The sequence below is a fragment of the Aethalodelphis obliquidens genome, unplaced genomic scaffold (assembly GCF_003676395.1).
Source record: "Aethalodelphis obliquidens isolate GAN/ISIS:26980383/991018 unplaced genomic scaffold, ASM367639v1 scaffold5, whole genome shotgun sequence".
Taxonomy (NCBI): domain Eukaryota; kingdom Metazoa; phylum Chordata; class Mammalia; order Artiodactyla; family Delphinidae; genus Aethalodelphis; species Aethalodelphis obliquidens.
This window is the reverse complement of record NW_020837949.1, coordinates 6,254,114-6,272,524: the sequence shown is the minus strand read 5'-3', so window position 1 is coordinate 6,272,524 and position 18,411 is coordinate 6,254,114. Positions and strand designations below refer to the sequence as shown.

Here is an 18,411-nt window from a genome sequence, read left to right as displayed (position 1 = left end):
AAAAGAAAGTAGGATCTACGTGACACTAAAATAGTCCTTCTAAATGCTGGTGCATAGTGGCACCAACGTCTGTCAGATAGTCAGTGTTTCATTGAAGACGTATTTCCCTATAATCTCCTCTCCTAAGATGCTATTTGGGTAGTTCTTATTCCTTTGTAGCCCTGGGGATACTGAGAGTTGAGCTCTGGCTATGTCAAGAGAACGCAGGGAGACATCAGGCATGAAGAGTGATCCCAGAAGGTTTGAACTTATTATTCTCTTCTGAAGTTCTGTTCAAGAAGGATGTTTTCCTTCTGCATAATTTTTACTGGATTTATAAGGATAGAGAAGAAAACAATGAAGATGCAAATCTGAAAGGAGAAGAAAGAAGTGTGGAAATAGGGAGGAGAGGAAGCCGGAGCCCTGGATGGTCCTGAGACCCGGGAGTCTCAGGGCCTCGGCCTTGGATAGGTTTCCACAACCGATGGCAAGTCGGAGAATACCAGGGGACCAAGCCCAGAGACAATGGCAAGTAACCAAAAGCTAATCTAATCAGAATGCAGAGGGAAATGGAGACAGACAGTTACTTTGGGGTAGGAAAGCGATCCCAGAAAGCACTAGTAGGGCCGTGGGAATGCGAGACAGGGGAGGGAAAGGAGCCGACCCAGGTTGTGTTGATGAGCATCTGACCACTGTAGACAATGATAAGGGGGTTTCCACCACAGACAACTGGGTCTCTGTCCTGCCGGGGACCACAGCAGTTGGTCCAGAATATACCTCAGAATTATCTCACTTGGTGGGCAGTGCACAATTTAATAAGCAAGGAAACTGGGGTATTTACCCACTAACTTCTCACTGTCACAGATTGAGGTCTGCTCCTGGGGACCTCAGCTCTCTGATGAGTTCAGGCTGCTCCGTGCACTAGCCAAGCATCTTCCTGTAACCAGATGAATCCTCAGGCAGAGAGTCACAACTGGTTGAAGGAAGACACCACATGCACGCATGAGAACACTGAACGGCAAGGAGATGTCAAAGAGGCACTGAAAGCATCTTCATGAAATGTACATGTTGGGTGTGAAAGACTTAGTCAAGACTGGTTTATGTGGCTTGGACCGGGGTGAAACCAGTGAGGAGCCATATGCACCTCAGTCTTCAGGAAGTGCTCACTTCCAGGGCCATTCACCTGTAGGGTTGGCACTGGAGAGACCTTGGTAGTGACTGCCTCCTTCAGGTTTGTGCCCCGGACACCAAACTTGCCTCACACTAGTCCTGGCACTGCTTATCTAGTGGGAGAATGAGAGACTCCTGGCTTCAATGATGCTGAATGGAAACAATGGGAGTGTCGGTAATTCGAGAGATTCTGTCCCTGAAACAAAGAATGGAAAATAGTGGAAGTTGGGTCTCTTTCCTACCTGAAAAAATGGGCTGGAAAGAAAGATGAAAAAGCAGGTCCCAGTCAGTAGATTAGGGCTCAGGACAGCCCTCCTTCCCACACATAGGGACAGTCAACTCCAGAAAGTTTGAGTTAGGTTGGTGACCTGACCAGTCCTAGGGCCAGTCCTTTTGTAGCCTGTTCACCGCACCATTGGCTCTTTTGCTGACCTCACTCTCATGACCCTCTTGAGAGAAGACAGAACAACTAGAACTGGTGACACCAGCACAGAGGAGCAGACTAAGCCTCCTCCTAAGGCTAATTCAGGAATTGTGTAAAGGTACCCATCCTCAACATACCGGCTAGCTTCAAGTCCTTCAGTAGCTGAGACTTCCTTGCTCAGATAAAACTCTGCTTCTGGATTTTTCTGACAGACTGGACCCCAGAGGAGCCCTGGCCACATGGATGTCCAGTCAATGGACAGCTGTTGAGAAAAGCTATCATGTTCTTTGTTCTGGGCCAGGAGGCTCTCTGGACTTATTTGATATGGGGGGAAAATGCCTACAGGGTAAAAAGTCATTGAAGATTAGATCACTAAACAGTTCTAGAAGGAGAGTCAGGCCTCGGGGTCCTACAACACCCTTCCCTTCCTCAGGTATGACAAGATATTTGGTATCGAGGGGCCCTGCTGGAGACACACACCTCATTAGTCACACCAGGAGGGAGGTTTTGTAAGGGAAATTCTTTAAGCCCACAGAGAATGTTCCTGTCTCTTTAAGTTGTCACCACCGCCTAACCCTCCCTCTATGCTTTCCAGAGCTCTGAGTCTCAAAGGTCTGGGACTTCCTCTGTGCACACTGGGAGAAAACAGCCTGCCACACTCACAACCAAGGGGAAAGCAGAGATCAGGGCTTTCTCAGATCACCTGTCAGAGTCTGTCACCAGGAAAAGCGAGCCCCGGCAAGGGACAGGAGCTGCAACCAACCAGAAGGAACATGGCTGTGAGGGCATTTACTGTGTGAGCACCTGGGTTCCACCAGGCACCATGTGGGTAAGTGAAAGCCGGAGTCGCTAAGATGGGGCGTCCGGATTTGTAAAGATGTCACAAGTTTCCAGTAGAGGAAGTTCAAAAGAAGGTTTATGAGCATATTCTCCAGTCTGGAGAACATACATTCCTGTCTCCTTCCACACTCCCTCCATACAGTGAGAGAAGTGTGTGCTGGAACCACACCTAGGAATAAACTACATTTTAAAAGGCATTCAACATTGCCCAAATGGCATTTTCAGCACAGGCAGAAGATATTTCTGTGGCCCCGAAAGCAGTCTAACTTCAGAGCAAGTTACAATGTGGTGAGTCAGGATACCATCAGAATTCACCCCCCAGATTCTCCCTCTCCCCTCTGTCCCACAGGAGGGGACCCTCCAGAAATTTAAGAGGTCCAGAACTAGGTCTTCAACCCCTCTCCGTGCATGACCCCTTACACGTCTGCTCCCTAATTCAGGTCTCTCCCACACCAGCTGCAGGGACACCTCAATTTCATCATCTGTACAGTGAAGGGGTCTGAATAAATAGCTCATTTCCAAACTCTGATTTGTGGACTGATTACATCAGATACATCAGGTTCATAAATCGGAATTTCTGAGCATGGTCCCCCCAGAATGGACATTTTTAAAGAACACTCAAGTAATTCTGAAAAACAGCAAATCTGAGAGGCACTAAACTACATGAACTTTGAGTTTTCAGACGATTCCGAATACAGGATTCTACATGTTTTTTTGTTTGTTTGTTTTTTGTTTTTGCGGTACACAGGCCTCTCACTGTTGTGGCCTCTCCCGTTGCGGAGCACAGGCTCCGGACACGCAGGCTCAGCGGCCATGGCTCACGGGCCCAGCCGCTCCGCGGCATGTGGGATCTTCCCGGACCGGGGCACGAACCCGTGTCCCCTGCGTCGGCAGGTGGACTCTCAACCACTGCGCCACCAGGGAAGCCCAGGATTCTACATGTTTTACGGAGCTCAATAACTAAGAACCATTTGTCGTCCCAGATTGCAGTGGGAGCTCACCTCCTTCTTGAAAATTATTTTAAATGATTTTAACCCCCATTTCAAACGATATGGAAAGTCCAGTTGCCTATTCGAGAGTTCTGTGGATTCCCCATAACCCACTTCCTCATTTCCAGCTTTGACAAGGACATCTTGCTTCAGCTAAATTTTTCTTCTTGGCTCTGAACCTTGTGGCCTCTTTCTTCATTTCTGCTCTGGTGTCAATTATGGGAGTTTGTTGATTTCTAGACACAAAATAAACTAATCATATTATGTGATTTACCCCTGGGGTAAACTTTACAGAAAGCTTTGGATGGGGTGTAACGGGGGGCGGGGTGACAGGGGTGGGGTGAGTGACGGGGGTGGGGGCGGCGGCAGGAGAGTTACTGCAGAAACACCGAGAGCTTTGGCTTGAGCTCTAGGCAAACCTGCCATCTGAGTCCTTTGGCCAGAGACAGGTTACTCAGCCAACCTCTCCCTTTGCTTTTGCTTCGTTGTTGGTGCCAATAGGGGGAGAACACAGTTACCTGTAGGAACCAGGTGGGCGACATGAAGAGGTAGAATTTGAAACGGACGTTGAAGCACAGACAGGACTCAGGCAGAAATGTGTGGTGGGATGAATGGTCCACAAGGTGGGTTGGAAAAGGCCCTGAAATCTGCTGTTTGTGGAGGGGCTGACTAGGGAGGGGATTAGGTGGGAATGAGGCTGGAGTAGACTGAGGGGAGACTGTGCTGTCATGTTCAGGCACTCGTGTGATCAGGCAAACTTGACCACAGAACGTTTAATTGTATTAAATAATGTTGGAGTGGGTATTTTCCTTCAAAAAGCCTCAGGTTTGAGGCAGGAACATAAAAACCTGGAAGGGAGCATCCCACTCTCACCCTATTTAGACATATTAGGACGAGCCAAATCATGTGGTTTTCTGAGAGCAGGAGCTCTCCAGACCAGTTTGGGAAATACGTCTGATTTCCGATTTCCAAAAACAAAATTCCAATTTTCTTCTTGTTTGTTTCCCAGGCCAACAACCCTAAGGTAGGTCCTAAGTCAGTGAGCAAACTTTCTTGTTCTCAGGGTTTTCCAAAGCCCCCCACCCCACCCCTGGCTGCTGAATCTCCTGGGAAAACTTATTTTCTACCACTTATGTCACTAACATAAAATACCTGGGAAAATTAATATCTAAAGCTTACTCATTGACATAGAGTATTGTCAAATGCACTCTGCTCTGTGCATTTCAAGGTCCTGAAAGACAAAACAAGCTCGCCAAGTGTTCTCACAGTATCATCCCAGCCCCAGACCAGGCTCTTCCAATGTCTTCCCTAAATTCTGATGCTCAGAGAGGGCAGGAACTATGACATTTTCACTGTGGTGTCACCAGCTCTTTGGATTTTGCCTGACACATTGGAGGTAGTTATACTTATTTGATGAATGAATGATTGAACAAATGGTGTTTGAGACTCTTTCAGTTAATCATGAGAGGACAGAAAACAGTAAGAGATGAAGAAAATGACTATGGTAAGAACACGCCTCACAACGCGTGTTTGCCCCCAGGTGTGAGCTCCGGGTAGTAAGGGGGATGGGCTATCTCAACACTGAATGGAGGGAAGCCCCAGAGGTTTCTCGATGCTGGGATGAAACAGCAAGAGCCCTGGGGCTGGCATTTGACCTAGATCTCTGCCCCTGACCTGCTGTGAGATATTGAGTTCTTTGACTAACCCGCACCTCCGTCCCTAAGGTAAAATGAATAAACCTCCTCTGATCTCCACAGAAGGGGGTGTAGAGGGAATCCAACTGTATACTAGAGGGAACATGACTCACCAGGTAGAAGGTGTTAGGGAACAAGGATGGAGGGTTAACCAGGTATCTTATTAGGCAGCAGGTCTAAGAGAGAGGAGAGGATGAGGAGGGAAAGAGGGAGGGGAGAAGAGATGGTCTCATCTTATCCTCCCAACAGCCCTATGAGGACGGCGCTACATTAATGATCCCATTTGTGCAGGAGAGGTTTAGCACTTAGATTAAGCAGCTTCCCAGGGTTACACTGCTGGCCGAGGGTGGGGCTGTGATTCAAACCGAGGGTGTGGGACACCAGACAGCCCTCGTGGCCAGGCCCACTGGCCCTCCTGCCTATCTTCAGTAAGAGGGTATCTGGGGAAGTAAGGCAGAGGCCACTGAAGTTGTCAAAAACGGTCCAGCTCTGCCCAGTGTGGATGACAGATAATTTACAGCCTTTTATTTGAAGAGGAAAGTAATGTACTGAGAGTCAAGTGATTTTCTAAGGGTAAAACATGGCAAATCAGAACTGGAACTTATTTTTCCTTACTGTCCTATAGGAAGAGTTTCCTTAACCAGATACAGAGTCAAAATACCAAAATTTCTCAAAAACTGTCTAAGTGAATATATATGTATATATATTCATATCAACCACATACATCTCCTCTCACCTTTTCTTTTATCTCTTCAAGCTTAAAAATTCCTTGATCGTGCGCTGATGAAGTTTCTTTCATATTTCCATGCCCTGTTGCCTGGATCTGCTCTCATTTTATCTAAAGAGGTTCATATTTGGCTTACTTACGAGAGTTGTTTTTGGCCATGATGAGTTTTTCAAACAGAAGATTTCAAACAATGCATACCCTCTTACATAGTCTTGTACAATATTCAGTATTGTACAATATTCAATATTCTGGTACAATATTCAATATTCAACTGCCTGGCTGGGCAGATGCCACTACTCTTTCCAGAGAATACCCAATGGATTGAACTCCCTAGAAGAGGAATTCCTGTAAGTCCTTGGGGAAGCCAGAGCTAGGCTATGATTCAAGACTCATTTTTTTTTAAGCTTTTTTTAAATTAATTTTTAAAAATTTTTATTGGAGTGTAGTTGCTTTACAATGTTGTGTTAGTTTCTGGTCTACAGCAAAGTGAATCAGTTATGCGTATACATATATCCCCTCTTTTTGTAGATTTCCTTCCCATTTAGGTCACCACAGAACATTGAGTAGAGTTCCCTGTGTTATGCAGTAGGTTCTTACTAGTTATCTATTTTATACATACTAGTGTATATATGTCAATTCCAATCTCCCATTTCATCCCACCCACCCCCATCCCCCCTTGGTATCCATATGTTTGGTCTCTACACCTGTGTCTCTATTTCTGCTTTGCAAATAAGTTCATCTGTACCATTTGTCTAGATTCCACATATAAGCAATATTATACGATATTTGCTTTTTTCTCTTTCTGACTTACTTCACTCTGTATGACAGTCTCTAGGTCTATCCACATCTTTGCAAATGGCATTATTTTGTTCCTTTTTATGGCTGAGTAATATTACATTGTACATATGTGCCACTTCTTCTTTACCCATATTCCTCTGTCTATGGACATTTAGGTTGCTTCCATGTCCTGGCTATCGTAAATAGTGCTGCAATGAATATTGAGGTGCATGTATTTTATCTTTTTGAATTATGGTTTTCTCCAGGTACATGTCCAGTAGTGGGATTGCTGGGTCATATGGTAGTTCTATTTTTAGTTTTTTGCGGAACCTCCATACTGTTCTCCATAGTAGCTGTATCAATTTATACTCCCACCAACAGTGCAAGACGGTTCCCTTTTCTCCACACCCTCTCCAGCATTTATTGTTTGTAGATTTTTTTTTTTTTTTTTTTTTTTTTGCGGTACGCGGGCCTCTCACTGTTGTGGCCTCTCCCGTTGCAGAGCACAGCCTGCGGACGCGCAGGTTCAGTGGCCATGGCTCACGGGCCCAGCCACTCCGTGGCACGTGGGATCTTCCCGGACTGGGGCACGAACCCGTGTCCCCTGCATCGGCAGGCGGACTCTCAACCACTGCGCCACCAGGGAAGCCCTGTTTGTAGATTTTTTGATGATGGCCATTCTGACCGGTGTGAGGTGATACCTCATTGTAGTTTTGATTTGCATTTCGCTAATAATTAGTGATGTTGAGCATCTTTTCATGTGTTTGTTGGCCATCTGTATGTCTTCTTCAGAGAAATATCCATTTAGGTCTTCCACCCATTTTTTGATCGGGCAGTTTGTTTTTTTGGTAGTGAGCTGCAGGAGCTGTTTGTATATTTTGGAGATTAATCCCTTGTCGGTGGCCTCGTTTGCAAATATTTTCTCCCATTCTGAGAGTTGTCTTTTTGTTTTGTTTATGGGTTCCTTTGTTGGGCAAAAGCTTTGAAGTTTCATTAGGCCCCATTTGTTTATTTTTGTTTCCATTACTCTAAGAGGTGGGTCAAAAAATATCTGGCTGCAATTTATGACAAAGAGTGTTCTGCCTGTGTTTTCCTCTGAGAGTTTTACAGTGTCCAGCCTTACACCTAGGCCTGTGATCCATTTTGAGTATATTCTGTGTATGGTGTTAGGTCTTTTTTTTTTATTTTTTTGGTGCCCTGGGAGCCTTCATCTGATAGTGGCAATGTTTGCCTTTTCTTATACAACTGCATTTGCGCTTGCTTATTCCAGCAATAAAATATTTTGAGATTTTTTCTAAATTTGTCTTTTACCTCTTTTTTTTTTTTTAAGTAGTTGTCTTCCAAAATGATGTAGTGTTTTGTTTTAATTATTATTTGGGGTCTTCATTATTTTTATACCTTACATTCAATCTCCTTCTCGGCCCAGTTCTTATTTATTTTATATTTCCTTTCACTCTACACCATTAATTTCAGGCACTCCTTTTTACTTTGGAAATAGTGTTAAATCGTGTATATCCCTTGATTTACTACATCTGAAAACACCTAAGATCTATTCTTCCACATGCTGGCGAAATAGCTCATGGATACGCTGAAGAGAACTGCTTACCACTCCTCAAACATCACACACACACCCCCAAGAAGAGACACCCAACCCCAAGAAACAAAAGACAAGGGTAGTCACTTTCTGCCTCCCAGCCCTGGGGAGTTTCTGGAAAGGAGGAAGGCTCCATTCTAACCTGTTCCACATCTGGGCTCCAGCTTTGCACGAAGGTAGACAAGTCCTCCTTCCTGAAAAGCCAGTGATTCTTTCCTGTGCCAAAGAAAATAACTAATTTTCTCAGTAGATCTCTTTGTAGGTGCTTTCACAGGGAGACTCAGGTCAGCGTGGTCTGTGTTAGAGTGAGAGGTACTTGGACTCAACAGGAGAGATGAGACGTTGATCTTCCGGGAATGGTGGCCGGAGAGCACGACACGCCCGCGGAGGCAACAGGGGTCTTTAGCAACGGGGGAACTGGGGGGATTGGGGCCCGTGTTCTTCTCTTTCACGCTCCAAACATCACTTCTTTGCACACGTCTTAAAGAGGAAATGGGAGTGGGCGAGGGGCTCGCGGGCTCCGACAGGAAGCATCCCATTAGGGGGGAAGCACGCTCCGAACTCGCTGCTTTCCGGTTTCCGCAGCAGCAGTTTCGCCCCATCCGGAGGGGGTGTCCCCAACTGCGGGGACAGGGGGCGCACTCCGTCAGCCCCATTTTCCTTCTTGCCCTGCAGCCGTGCCCTGGAACCTTCGGCCGCGCGCTCGCGCCGACCCGCCGGCACCCAGCCCGCAGCGCCGCGCCTGGTAAGGGGAACCCGGCGGGGGTCCCAGCGTCCTGGGTGGAGGTCCGGGGAGGGGGGGCGCGTCCTGGAGGCCGCGGCTGAGTCAGGGCTACTGATTTCTCGTGGGATCTGACACCGGTTACCATGCTTCTGGGCTCTCCCATCAGTGAAACGGGGCGCCGATGGTGAGCGTTATGGGCAACCGCGGATTCCTAGCGGGAGGGAAGCGGCTTCGGGAACCGCTCACCCCGCGTTCACGGCCCACAGCTTTCCACAGCGTGGAGGTCTTTTCCGTCTAGTTGCCTACTTCTTTAGCTCTTCTGACTTTCATAAGCTTCACGGGGTTTCATAAAGCTTCACTAAGATTCTCAACCCATTTGACAGATGAGTAAACTGAAACTCACCAGGTGCCCGAACTAGGTGGGGCGGACGTCTCAGTTTTAGCTCTTCACTTCCCCGCACCAGCCCCGCCCCATCCCTGACAAGCACCACGCCCCCTGAGGCCTGGGTACCGGGAGTCTATTCCTAGGGGTCCACAGGACAAGTTCGGGGTCATTATGTTCCCGCCCTCATTGAGCCACGTGCTCCAAACGGAACCTCTCAGTGAACATTGTTCCATTGATCTTCTGAAAACCAGCCCATTCTCCCCCAAATACCCACACTTTTCCTACGACACGATGTCGAGCTCGACAGTATGGCAGACAGATTCCAGTGTGTACAGGAACCAACCCTTTGCTAAAGCTCCTGTGAGAGCCGCGTTATAAAATCACAACGCTAAACTCTGACACAAGTGATACCAGGAAACAGCGGGAGGGGGCAGATGGGCGAAGGAGAATATGAATCAGGCAGACAGAAAATATTTTTATCTTTCCTAAAACAGCATGAGAGAGCCTGCTTTCCAATGGTTTGATAAAGTAAGGTGCCGTCAAGATAAAATCAGGTTCGTGTAGTGTACCAATCAGGAGGTACATTATATGCTCATTGGCTTCAACCTCCTACCTAAGCTACATCCTCCTGCTGCTCCTGTCAGATACTCTTATAATCTCTGCCCGCATGCTGCCCGCGACTCTCTCACGATTCCTGATCCCGCCTGGGGGAAGATTAAAAGGGTTTTCCTTGTGGAGAAGAAATCTGCCTCCACTCCCGATTCTCCCTCTTCTGTCTACTATGTGATTGACACGTGTCACGTTCCTTCGAGTTTAGGATGTTTCCCGATCTTTTCCTAGGCTTGATTCTGTCCTTTTAATATTCTATGACTCATTTTAGCATCTCCATCAATATCCTTTCTGACTAGCCTCTGCACACTTTATTATTTGTTAATATCTGTCCAAAATAATCTACTCCTCGGTGGGATGTGTCTCCCCCGGCAGCCTGACCCACTCAGAAGACGGTTCAGGAGGACTGTGCGCGCCTCTGCTAATGTAACCTGAACTTTGACTGGCTTTTGTGAGGCCACAGAGCTCCATTTGGGTCACACTGATCATCAAGTCTTGGGAAAACACCAGATTGCTTTAAACTGAAATACTTCCATTCCGAGCAACTTCTGCCCCTGCGATTTTACCTTTGAATAATCTTTTTTTTGCACTCAAGATTTTGCAATACAGTTCCCTTTGTTAGTTTTAGGGTAAGCTTCCAGCCTGCCTGGCTCAGTTTATGTCCTGACCATGGATGGCAGCATGGTATGTGGTGTTCCAAGAGGTTCATTGACTGTATAATCTCTTCTCCACCCTGATAAATCTAGGAGAATACACAGCCAAAATGAGCCATGTTTTGGTCTTAGCTCCATGGAAGTTGTGTGATCGTGGGCAGGTCAGTTGAGGCTCAGTTTCCTAATATTTTAATAGAAATTTTAATACCTATCTTGATCACATCATAGGGGATTTAGGAGAACGATTCAAAGAATGGACATGAAAGAAGCTTGAAAATTACAAACGGCTGCACAGAGGATTATTACCATGGTAAAGTTCATCATCAACATTGTCACCACTGTCGTCATCGTCTTTACCACATCGATATATTGATTCCAATATATAGCAACTGCCGTCTGAAGTAGAAAAGATGTCAGAGGATTTGAGCAGTTTTAGCAAAAGCTGGAGTGTTATTGACCAGAGGCCAGGACAGCGTGTGGGAGAATGTGGTGAGGAAAATGCTCTTCTCTGGGCTTAAGGAAAGGAAAGTGGTGCAGAAGGAGAAGGAAAGGAAGGAAGGAAGTTGCCTTAATAAATTCTGAGCATGTGACAAGGGCTGGTTTCCCTAATGAGGGCCATTTCTAGTCTTCCCTCCTGAGTGAACAGAAGCATGTGAAAGAGGCAGAAATAACAGAATCGACCTGAATAGCAAATGAACTATGAAAACCGTTTTGAATTCAATGTTAATGAATAAAATGCACCTTTAAACCAATTAAGACATCCTAAGATACGCCCATCAGGGCGACCAAAAAATTAAAAATCTAATATCACCAAGCGTAGGTGAAGATTGGGGGGATTCTCACCCATGGCTGCTGCCAGCATGACTTAGCACAAGCTTCTTGGAGTCGTATTTGGCAGTATCTTGTCAGGTGGAAACTACATATCCCAGAGCAATCGTCCACGTGCACAAGGAGACGTGTAGGGGGATTCTTCTGCAGCGTGGTTTGTAGTAGCAAGCACGTATTTTGGCACACCAAGTGTTTGTTAATAAAATTGAGTTGGATAAAATGCTACATAAATAACATCACTGACATAAAAGATTAAAATACCAAAAAGTACTATATATTACCTATACATACATGTGTATCTCAGAATATTGGTTGCCTCTGAAGGGAAGAGGGAGAATGAGACGGGTTGGGGGGAGTCAAAAAATAAATAAATGGAACTATATGTGTAATGTTTTAACTTTTTCAGTCAAACCAAACAGCAGCAGTGAAAATGCCAAAATACTTAGATCTGCTCACTGCAAGTAGTGGGCATTTGTTTCATTACTCTGTGTATTTCTCCCCTTAAAATGTTTGCTTCAGAACTGCATAATCTTTAAAACTGAATAAATAAAATACAGTCTCGGAGATCATCTTAATTATAGTGGCACATTGCATGCTTGCCTTTTCTAATGCATGCTCACCTTTTCTAGCACCAAGAAGAACGACACAATATTATGTCTCATCTGAATGAAACATTTATCCCCATAGTTTTGCCAATTTCTGGGTATATCTACTGGAAAAATTTTTAAGTGGTTATTGGGAGACCCACAAGGGAAGACATGTGGTTTAAAACTGAGCAGGAAATGAATTTACCTTGAATTTGTCCTGAATGTTGACTCTGTCCCTCAGTCATGGCAGCAGCTTCTCTCCACCAGCTGCTCAGAGGGGAGGGAGGGTGGTGGCCGTGCTCCTCCGTCTTCTACCTCGTCCTCTCATGTCCGTCCTCACAGGAGCCCTGGATCCCCAATTCCACACTCCCATTGGAAGGTACATTGTACTTTCCTCTTTGCCACTGGGATATCCATCTGGTACAAAGAGTTTCTGGGGCTGGAAATGGCCAATACTTCAAACAAGCCAATGTCATTTACAGCAAGGCAATTTTTATTCTCTAGTCTAGCAAGTTTGCTTACTTTGATTCCAATAATAATAGTAATAATAAAACAATAAACAAAATCCTGCTTCTCATTCCACAGAAGAAGACTTTCTTTATTTCATGCCTTTTCAGGTAGAGGGGAGATAATCAACTGACTTGTTTTCAAACATTTCATGCTTTCCTATAGGATGAGGAAAAAGCAGGAGTTCATTGTGTTAATATAACCTAGAATCACCTGGCTTGCTTAAAGTTATATATGGATATTTGAAAGTAAAATATAAGTTAGAAAATTAGCGACGGAAACGGCTCATCTAAGGATAATTATTCTTGGCTGTCTGAATTGGAGGTGTTCTCAGGCCTTACCAAGTCCCATATGGACACCTGCTTTTTATTCCTTTCCTTTTTTTATTCCAGAAGAGAATGGAAGGGCTTCAGAGGAGCAGATACGGGACTATGGCTGAAGGTAAGAAAGCCTCCAAATTCTCAAGAGCTCTAGGCATCAGGGAAGAGTCACTGTTTTCTCTCCTCCTTTCCCTCACCTCAAACACAGTGACAGAAAAGAAACCCAGTTGTTTTCCACTGCAGAAGAAAAGGCAGCTACCATGTTCTTATCTTCCCCACCATCATCACAGCACACACACCCGAGTGTGAAGCTCTCCCCTGGGCTGTGATGTATGGGAAATGAGGAAATGAAACTTCAAGTCAGAGGTCAGGGGACTTGGAAACGAATTGTGAAAATGATATCCTTCCCTGCCTGCACTCAACTGAAAAGAGGAAAACTTCCCCATAAAGATTTAGTAAATGGTGTTTGCTAAAAAAAAAGTCCAGGATACTTAAGAAAGGGAAGAACCAACACAGGGTAAAAGGAATAACAATAACAGATTTTAGGAGACTAAAATGAACTTAATTCATCTGAGCTCCTAAGAACTCCAGAAATCCTCGGATTCTCACTCTCTTCATCCCTTGAAGATTTTAGCTCTTGATGCAGGGTCACCCTCGACAACACCACTTTTGTTCTAATTTCCTGTCATTCTATCAGCCAAATTGACGATCTTTCCAACGCATGTGTTTCTTACACATGATGGTCTTATCATTTCTTCCTCAGCCACCGATCCAGGGTCATCTGTCAGACTGTTGCAGTCTCACACACACCTGCGAACTTCCCTCGGAGAGGAATCAGAACCAAGACAGAACACCAATATCCAGTGCAAATCCAAAGTAGATTAGTGATAGGCGTTTATTACGCACAAAAGCGCAAACCGATCAGGGCCTCACCACAAGCAGGGTGAGACCCCGAGTCTTGTACGGGTGTGGTTTTTATATCCCAGGGTAACAGGATGTTCGTTCTAATTTTGAACTATTGGGTCGGCCATCCGGAACCCAGCGTCTTCCTGTTCACATTATGCTGGCAAGAAAAGCTCAATTTCACAGCAGCCAAGTCAGGCGGTTAGCAATAAAAGCAGTTACGGTGCAAACAGTTTTAAACCAAAACATTCCATCATTAATTCCAAGTATTACAATCGAAACTGTATGTTCTGGGACAGCGTGTCCCGTCACAAGACTCCGTCCTTGACTTTAACGACAAGCCTTCTGTAGGCTCACGTTCAAACATCCAACTCCCCACCCAAAAAGAGGAAACCCAGGGCCATTCAGCTGGTCCTCGGTGGTAGGTCACTGGAGCTCTGACATCTGAGACTTCCTTTACCCCCAAGGTTCAGATGAATGTGATTGGCAGCCTGTGTGCCTGGGAATTAATTGGTGGGGGAAAGAGAGGTGATCATAGTTTCTCACTGATGACTTCTCATCCTCCACCTCTTTCTAATCTCACGTTTATTTAGCATGAAACTGGGCTAAGCACGATCCCTGGAAAAGCTCAGGGACCAGCTTTCTGAAAGCTGTGTTTTCCCTGGTCCTGAGGAAGCCCCTGGAGCATCCTTCACAGTGTAGCGGTTCTTACTCCTGGCTATGCGTCCAAGTTCGGGCTCCCAGTGTGGGCTTCCTGCCATTCAAGAGTCGCCTCAAGTTGTCTGCAAACATTTGTATGTATTTAAATATCACTGTTTGGCAGGGAGAGAGGTCCATAGCTTTCATGAGATACCATGAAAGGTCCGTGACCTAAAAATCTTAAGAATCACTAACTTTACCAACAAGGACCTACTGTATAGCACAGGGGACTCTGCTAATATTCCGAAATAACCTAAATGAGAAAAGAGTTTGAAAAAGAATAGATACACGTATATGTATAGCGTAATCATTTTGCTGCACACCTGAAGCTAACACAACATTGTTAATAAACTAAACTCCAAGATAAAATAAAAAATTTTTTAAATCACTGACTTAGTAAAACACGAAAAACTCTTTTTTTTTTTATAGGCGGGATAGAAAATAAGCTGTTTGCAACCTCGTCCTCATTGAGGATCATCCTGGTGGGCAAAGCAGGCAGTGGGAAGAGCGCCACCGGGAACAGCGTCCTCTGCCAGCCAGTGTTTGAGTCCAGGCTGGCGGCCCAGTCGGTGACCAGGAAGTGTCAGGGCGCAACGGGCACGTGGGATGGGAGGAGCGTCCTGGTGGTGGACACGCCCCCCATGTTTGAGGCGAGGGCCCAGGACCAAGAGGCGTACGAGAACATCGGGGACTGCTACCTGCTCTCGGCCCCGGGGCCTCACGTGCTGCTGCTGGTGACCCAGCTGGGGCGCTTCACAGAGCAGGACGTGGTGGCCGTGACCAGGGTGAAGGAGGTCTTTGGGGCGAGAGCCCTGAGACACACGGTCATCCTCTTCACCCACAAGGAGGACTTGGGGGACGGATCCTTGCGTGACTACGTAGCAAACACAGACAACGTCAGGCTGAGGGGCCTGGTCCGGGAGTGCGGGCACAGGTACTGCGCCTTCAGCAACCAGGCCTCCGGGGACGAGCAGAGGAAGCAGCTGGCCGAGCTGATGGCCGTGGTCGAGGGGCTGGAGAGGGAGCTCCAGGGCGCCTACCTCAGCAACGACCTCTTCTTTGATGCACAGCGGCTCCAGCAGGGTGGGGGCGACCCCCATGGAGAAGGTCACGTGCGCTACCTGGCCAAGGTGCGGTCGCATATTGCAAGGCAAAAGCAAGACCTGAGAGAGGCCCAGAGAAATGGCGCCTTCAAGGCGCTCCTGCGAGTCAAGCGCTCGATCGTCTCTCACATCGGAATATTTGCTGTTTCTGTTATATGCTTTTTGAGTTTGCTTGCCATTTTAATTAGCTTGTGTAGCACTCGCGAATGCTGAGCATTTTCAGATGATACCTGCCATCAGCTTCCATTTTTTCAGAGTCAGTATCTTTGTCTATGTTGATAAGGAACTTTATTTGCTTTTCGTGTAGTTTCACTTTCAATTTCCCTTCCTTGCACCGGACACACCATCCATTTTCTTCAGTTGCTTTTTAGGTAAATAAAATCCAAAGGAAAATTCCCTTTTTGTTTTGTTAAAAATGGTGAAAGCAAATAATAAACTAACTGGATACAGTCGTGAAATATTAGGGAGCTTGCAGGAAGGAAAGTGAGTGGACTGTCACGCTGTGTGAGCATCTCACCTCTGTGACCTACTTTTTACAGCCTTGCTGTTGAGGAGAGAAACATGTTATATTAAAAGCTGGTAGTGGAATTCCTTATTGTATTCAGAAACGTACTCTGACTTCCTTGTGGGATGTGGGAAAAAAAATAAAAAGGCACACCCCCCCCCCCCCCCGCAAGAGAGAAAGATGAGGACATTTCGGTGGGGGGCGGGGGTGGTCTCTGGGGCCTGAAGAGGCTGAGGGAGAAAGGGGGAGGGGCCTGAGGGTGAGGAGAAGAGGAATGGGGTCTGTGCAGAGTCAGTGCCTGGGGAATTAAGGAACTGGAATTTGTTAGAGCGGGGCTTGGCAAGGGCCAGACTGTAAGGGTAGTATTTCAGGCTTAGCCGACTATCTGGTCTCCATTGCAGCCACTCAACGGTTCCCTTGCAGCGCAAAAGCCGCGGTGGACAAGATGCAGGTGCCAGGCGAGGCTGCATCCCCATACGACTTTATGAAATTTGAATTTCATGTACTTTTCATATGTGAAACGTTTTGCTTCTTTTGATTTCTTCACCCTTCAATACGTGTAAAAGCCCTTTTTTAGCTCACAGGTTATGCAAAACGGGCGGCAGCCCGGATTAGGTCTGCAGCCTGCGGTTAGCCGACCCCCGTCTTAGGAAGTTTTCCATCATGGGTTGAGCTCTGATGTAGTGGAACATCTTGAACCCCAAAGTCAGCACAATCGTGTGTGATACCTGCAGAAATTTGGGGAAAGGGTGGCGTTGCCCATTTCAATGGTAGCAAAGAGAAGAGGGCAGACATTGGCGTGAAATCTGAGCAGAAGTCACGAAGTCAGTGGAAACAGGAAATCCGAAGAGGAGGGCCCTGTGCGGCCCCTCTGAGCTTCTCCTTTGGGATAGCCGCCGCCCCCAGCCCCTGCTTCGTACCCTGTAGGGGAGACCCGCAGTCGTCCCAGGCAGCCTGTGACTGGATGGGCAAGTGATGAATACGCTAGAATCTCAGGAACTTGACTGTGATGCCCAAGCGTCATTCTGCAAACCTCCACTGGTTCTAAGGTGCGTGTTGGTCTCTACAGCGCTACCCCATAACTGATTCCAATCTTGTGCAAGGAGTGCTATGTCTGAGCTCCACAAACTCTTGAAACCCCAAGGAACTCTTGCGTTCTCAGACCAAGGACCCACTCCTCAATGCAGTGTTTCCAAACGGTCCGACCTAACTCGGTCTCTCCCTTCCTTGTCTTCATTCAGTCCCGCTCCACCAACACCCTTGTGAGCAGAGTGTCGGGCTCTATGCTCAGCGCGGTAGGGGGATAAAGGCATATAAAAATGCGTATGAGAGAAATGCGTCAGCCAGAAGGAGGGGGCGGGCTCAGAGGGGGGGTGGGGGGTGGGGGTGGGGGTGGGCAGAGGCAACCTAGCCAGGGCTGGGCTTCTAGGAATGTGCCGGCCCCTCCCTCCCGGGACTCACTCAGGAGGAGGGAGCCCACGCTCAACGAGGGGAATGAGAATCCTGGTAGGAGGGATGCAGGGAGGCACCTGGCCTGGCGGGGCCCTGGGCGTCACCCCCAGGGTTCAAGGGCTACCTCCCCGAGGCTTTTAAGCAAATTAGGAATTTTAGGAAGACCATGCTGCAGCAATGTGGCCATTGGACTAAATAAGTGTAAGCCTGAGAACAAAGGATACCATTCAGAAGAAGAGGATTCCATCTTGGCCATCAGAGTCTGCGCCCTAACACGAGGCGTGGGGAAGGAGAGGAGAGAACGCGGAGGGGCGACACCGACGGGGTGGAACTGACACAGTGTGGGCACTAGCAGCAAGGTCGGGAGGGAGCCAGGTTTCCATCTTGCCTCCCTGTGACAGTGGCTCCCTGCACTGTCCCGGACCCTCAGAGGGAGAGTGGGCTGCGCAGAGGAAGGCAGACTTTGGAGCTGGTTGTGCCGTCCTTGAAGCCCTCTGGGCGGGGCGGTCTCATCCTCCCTCCAGGGAAGGCATCCCTACCAGGCAGGAACTCGGCCCAAGAAAGTATTAGAGAGCAGGGCTGCAGGAGGATGGTCTCCCTCCAGGCGTGTAGATGGTCCATTCCCAGGCCTCCCCGCACCAGGAAGTCATCTCTTTCCCCAGGAGCAGCGTTGCCCAGTGATCCGGACGACATTCCACCTTTGTTGATTTCCAAGAGGAATAAAGCCGGAGGGTTAACCCAAGGATACTTTACTGCAGAGAAGGAGAAAGGGTTTTGCTCAGCCTGTGCTCACACGTGAATGTTCGCCAAAGTAACTCCTTGGAAAGTGTTCAAATGTGGCTCTGTTTCTCCCTCAAAGGATAAACGAAGCATGGAAAAGACCCCCCTCGGGATCGTCCCATTTACTCTGCCCCCTCCTTTTGTCATTTCCAAAATAATACG

At 47.1% G+C, this 18,411-nt stretch overlaps 1 protein-coding gene across 7 annotated transcripts; it reads left to right on the top strand.

The window, feature by feature from the left end:
- Window positions 1–2,196: 2,196 nt before the first annotated feature.
- Window positions 2,197–15,908, top strand: LOC113617936 (GTPase IMAP family member 5-like). Of its 7 annotated transcripts, XM_027101520.1 has the most exons (5): window positions 2,197–2,402; window positions 3,904–4,025; window positions 4,858–4,906; window positions 12,880–12,928; window positions 14,839–15,908. In XM_027101520.1, exons 3-5 carry the CDS (start codon window positions 4,889–4,891, stop codon window positions 15,723–15,725), a joined length of 954 nt encoding a protein of 317 aa, XP_026957321.1. In that variant the 5' UTR covers window positions 2,197–2,402; window positions 3,904–4,025; window positions 4,858–4,888; the 3' UTR covers window positions 15,726–15,908. The 7 variants fall into 7 exon arrangements, with proteins under 7 accessions (XP_026957321.1, XP_026957322.1, XP_026957326.1 ...); XM_027101521.1 differs by lacking the exon at window positions 3,904–4,025; XM_027101525.1 differs by lacking the exons at window positions 3,904–4,025; window positions 4,858–4,906 and adding an exon at window positions 8,870–8,939 and having other exon boundaries at window positions 2,198–2,402.
- Window positions 15,909–18,411: the final 2,503 nt, after the last annotated feature.

Bases quoted from the DNA above. Each gene is read 5' to 3' on its own strand.
- LOC113617936 (XM_027101521.1), top strand. The intron at 12,929-14,838 runs GTAAGAAAGCCT...TTTTTTTTATAG, and splicing joins ATACGGGACTATGGCTGAAG to GCGGGATAGAAAATAAGCTG.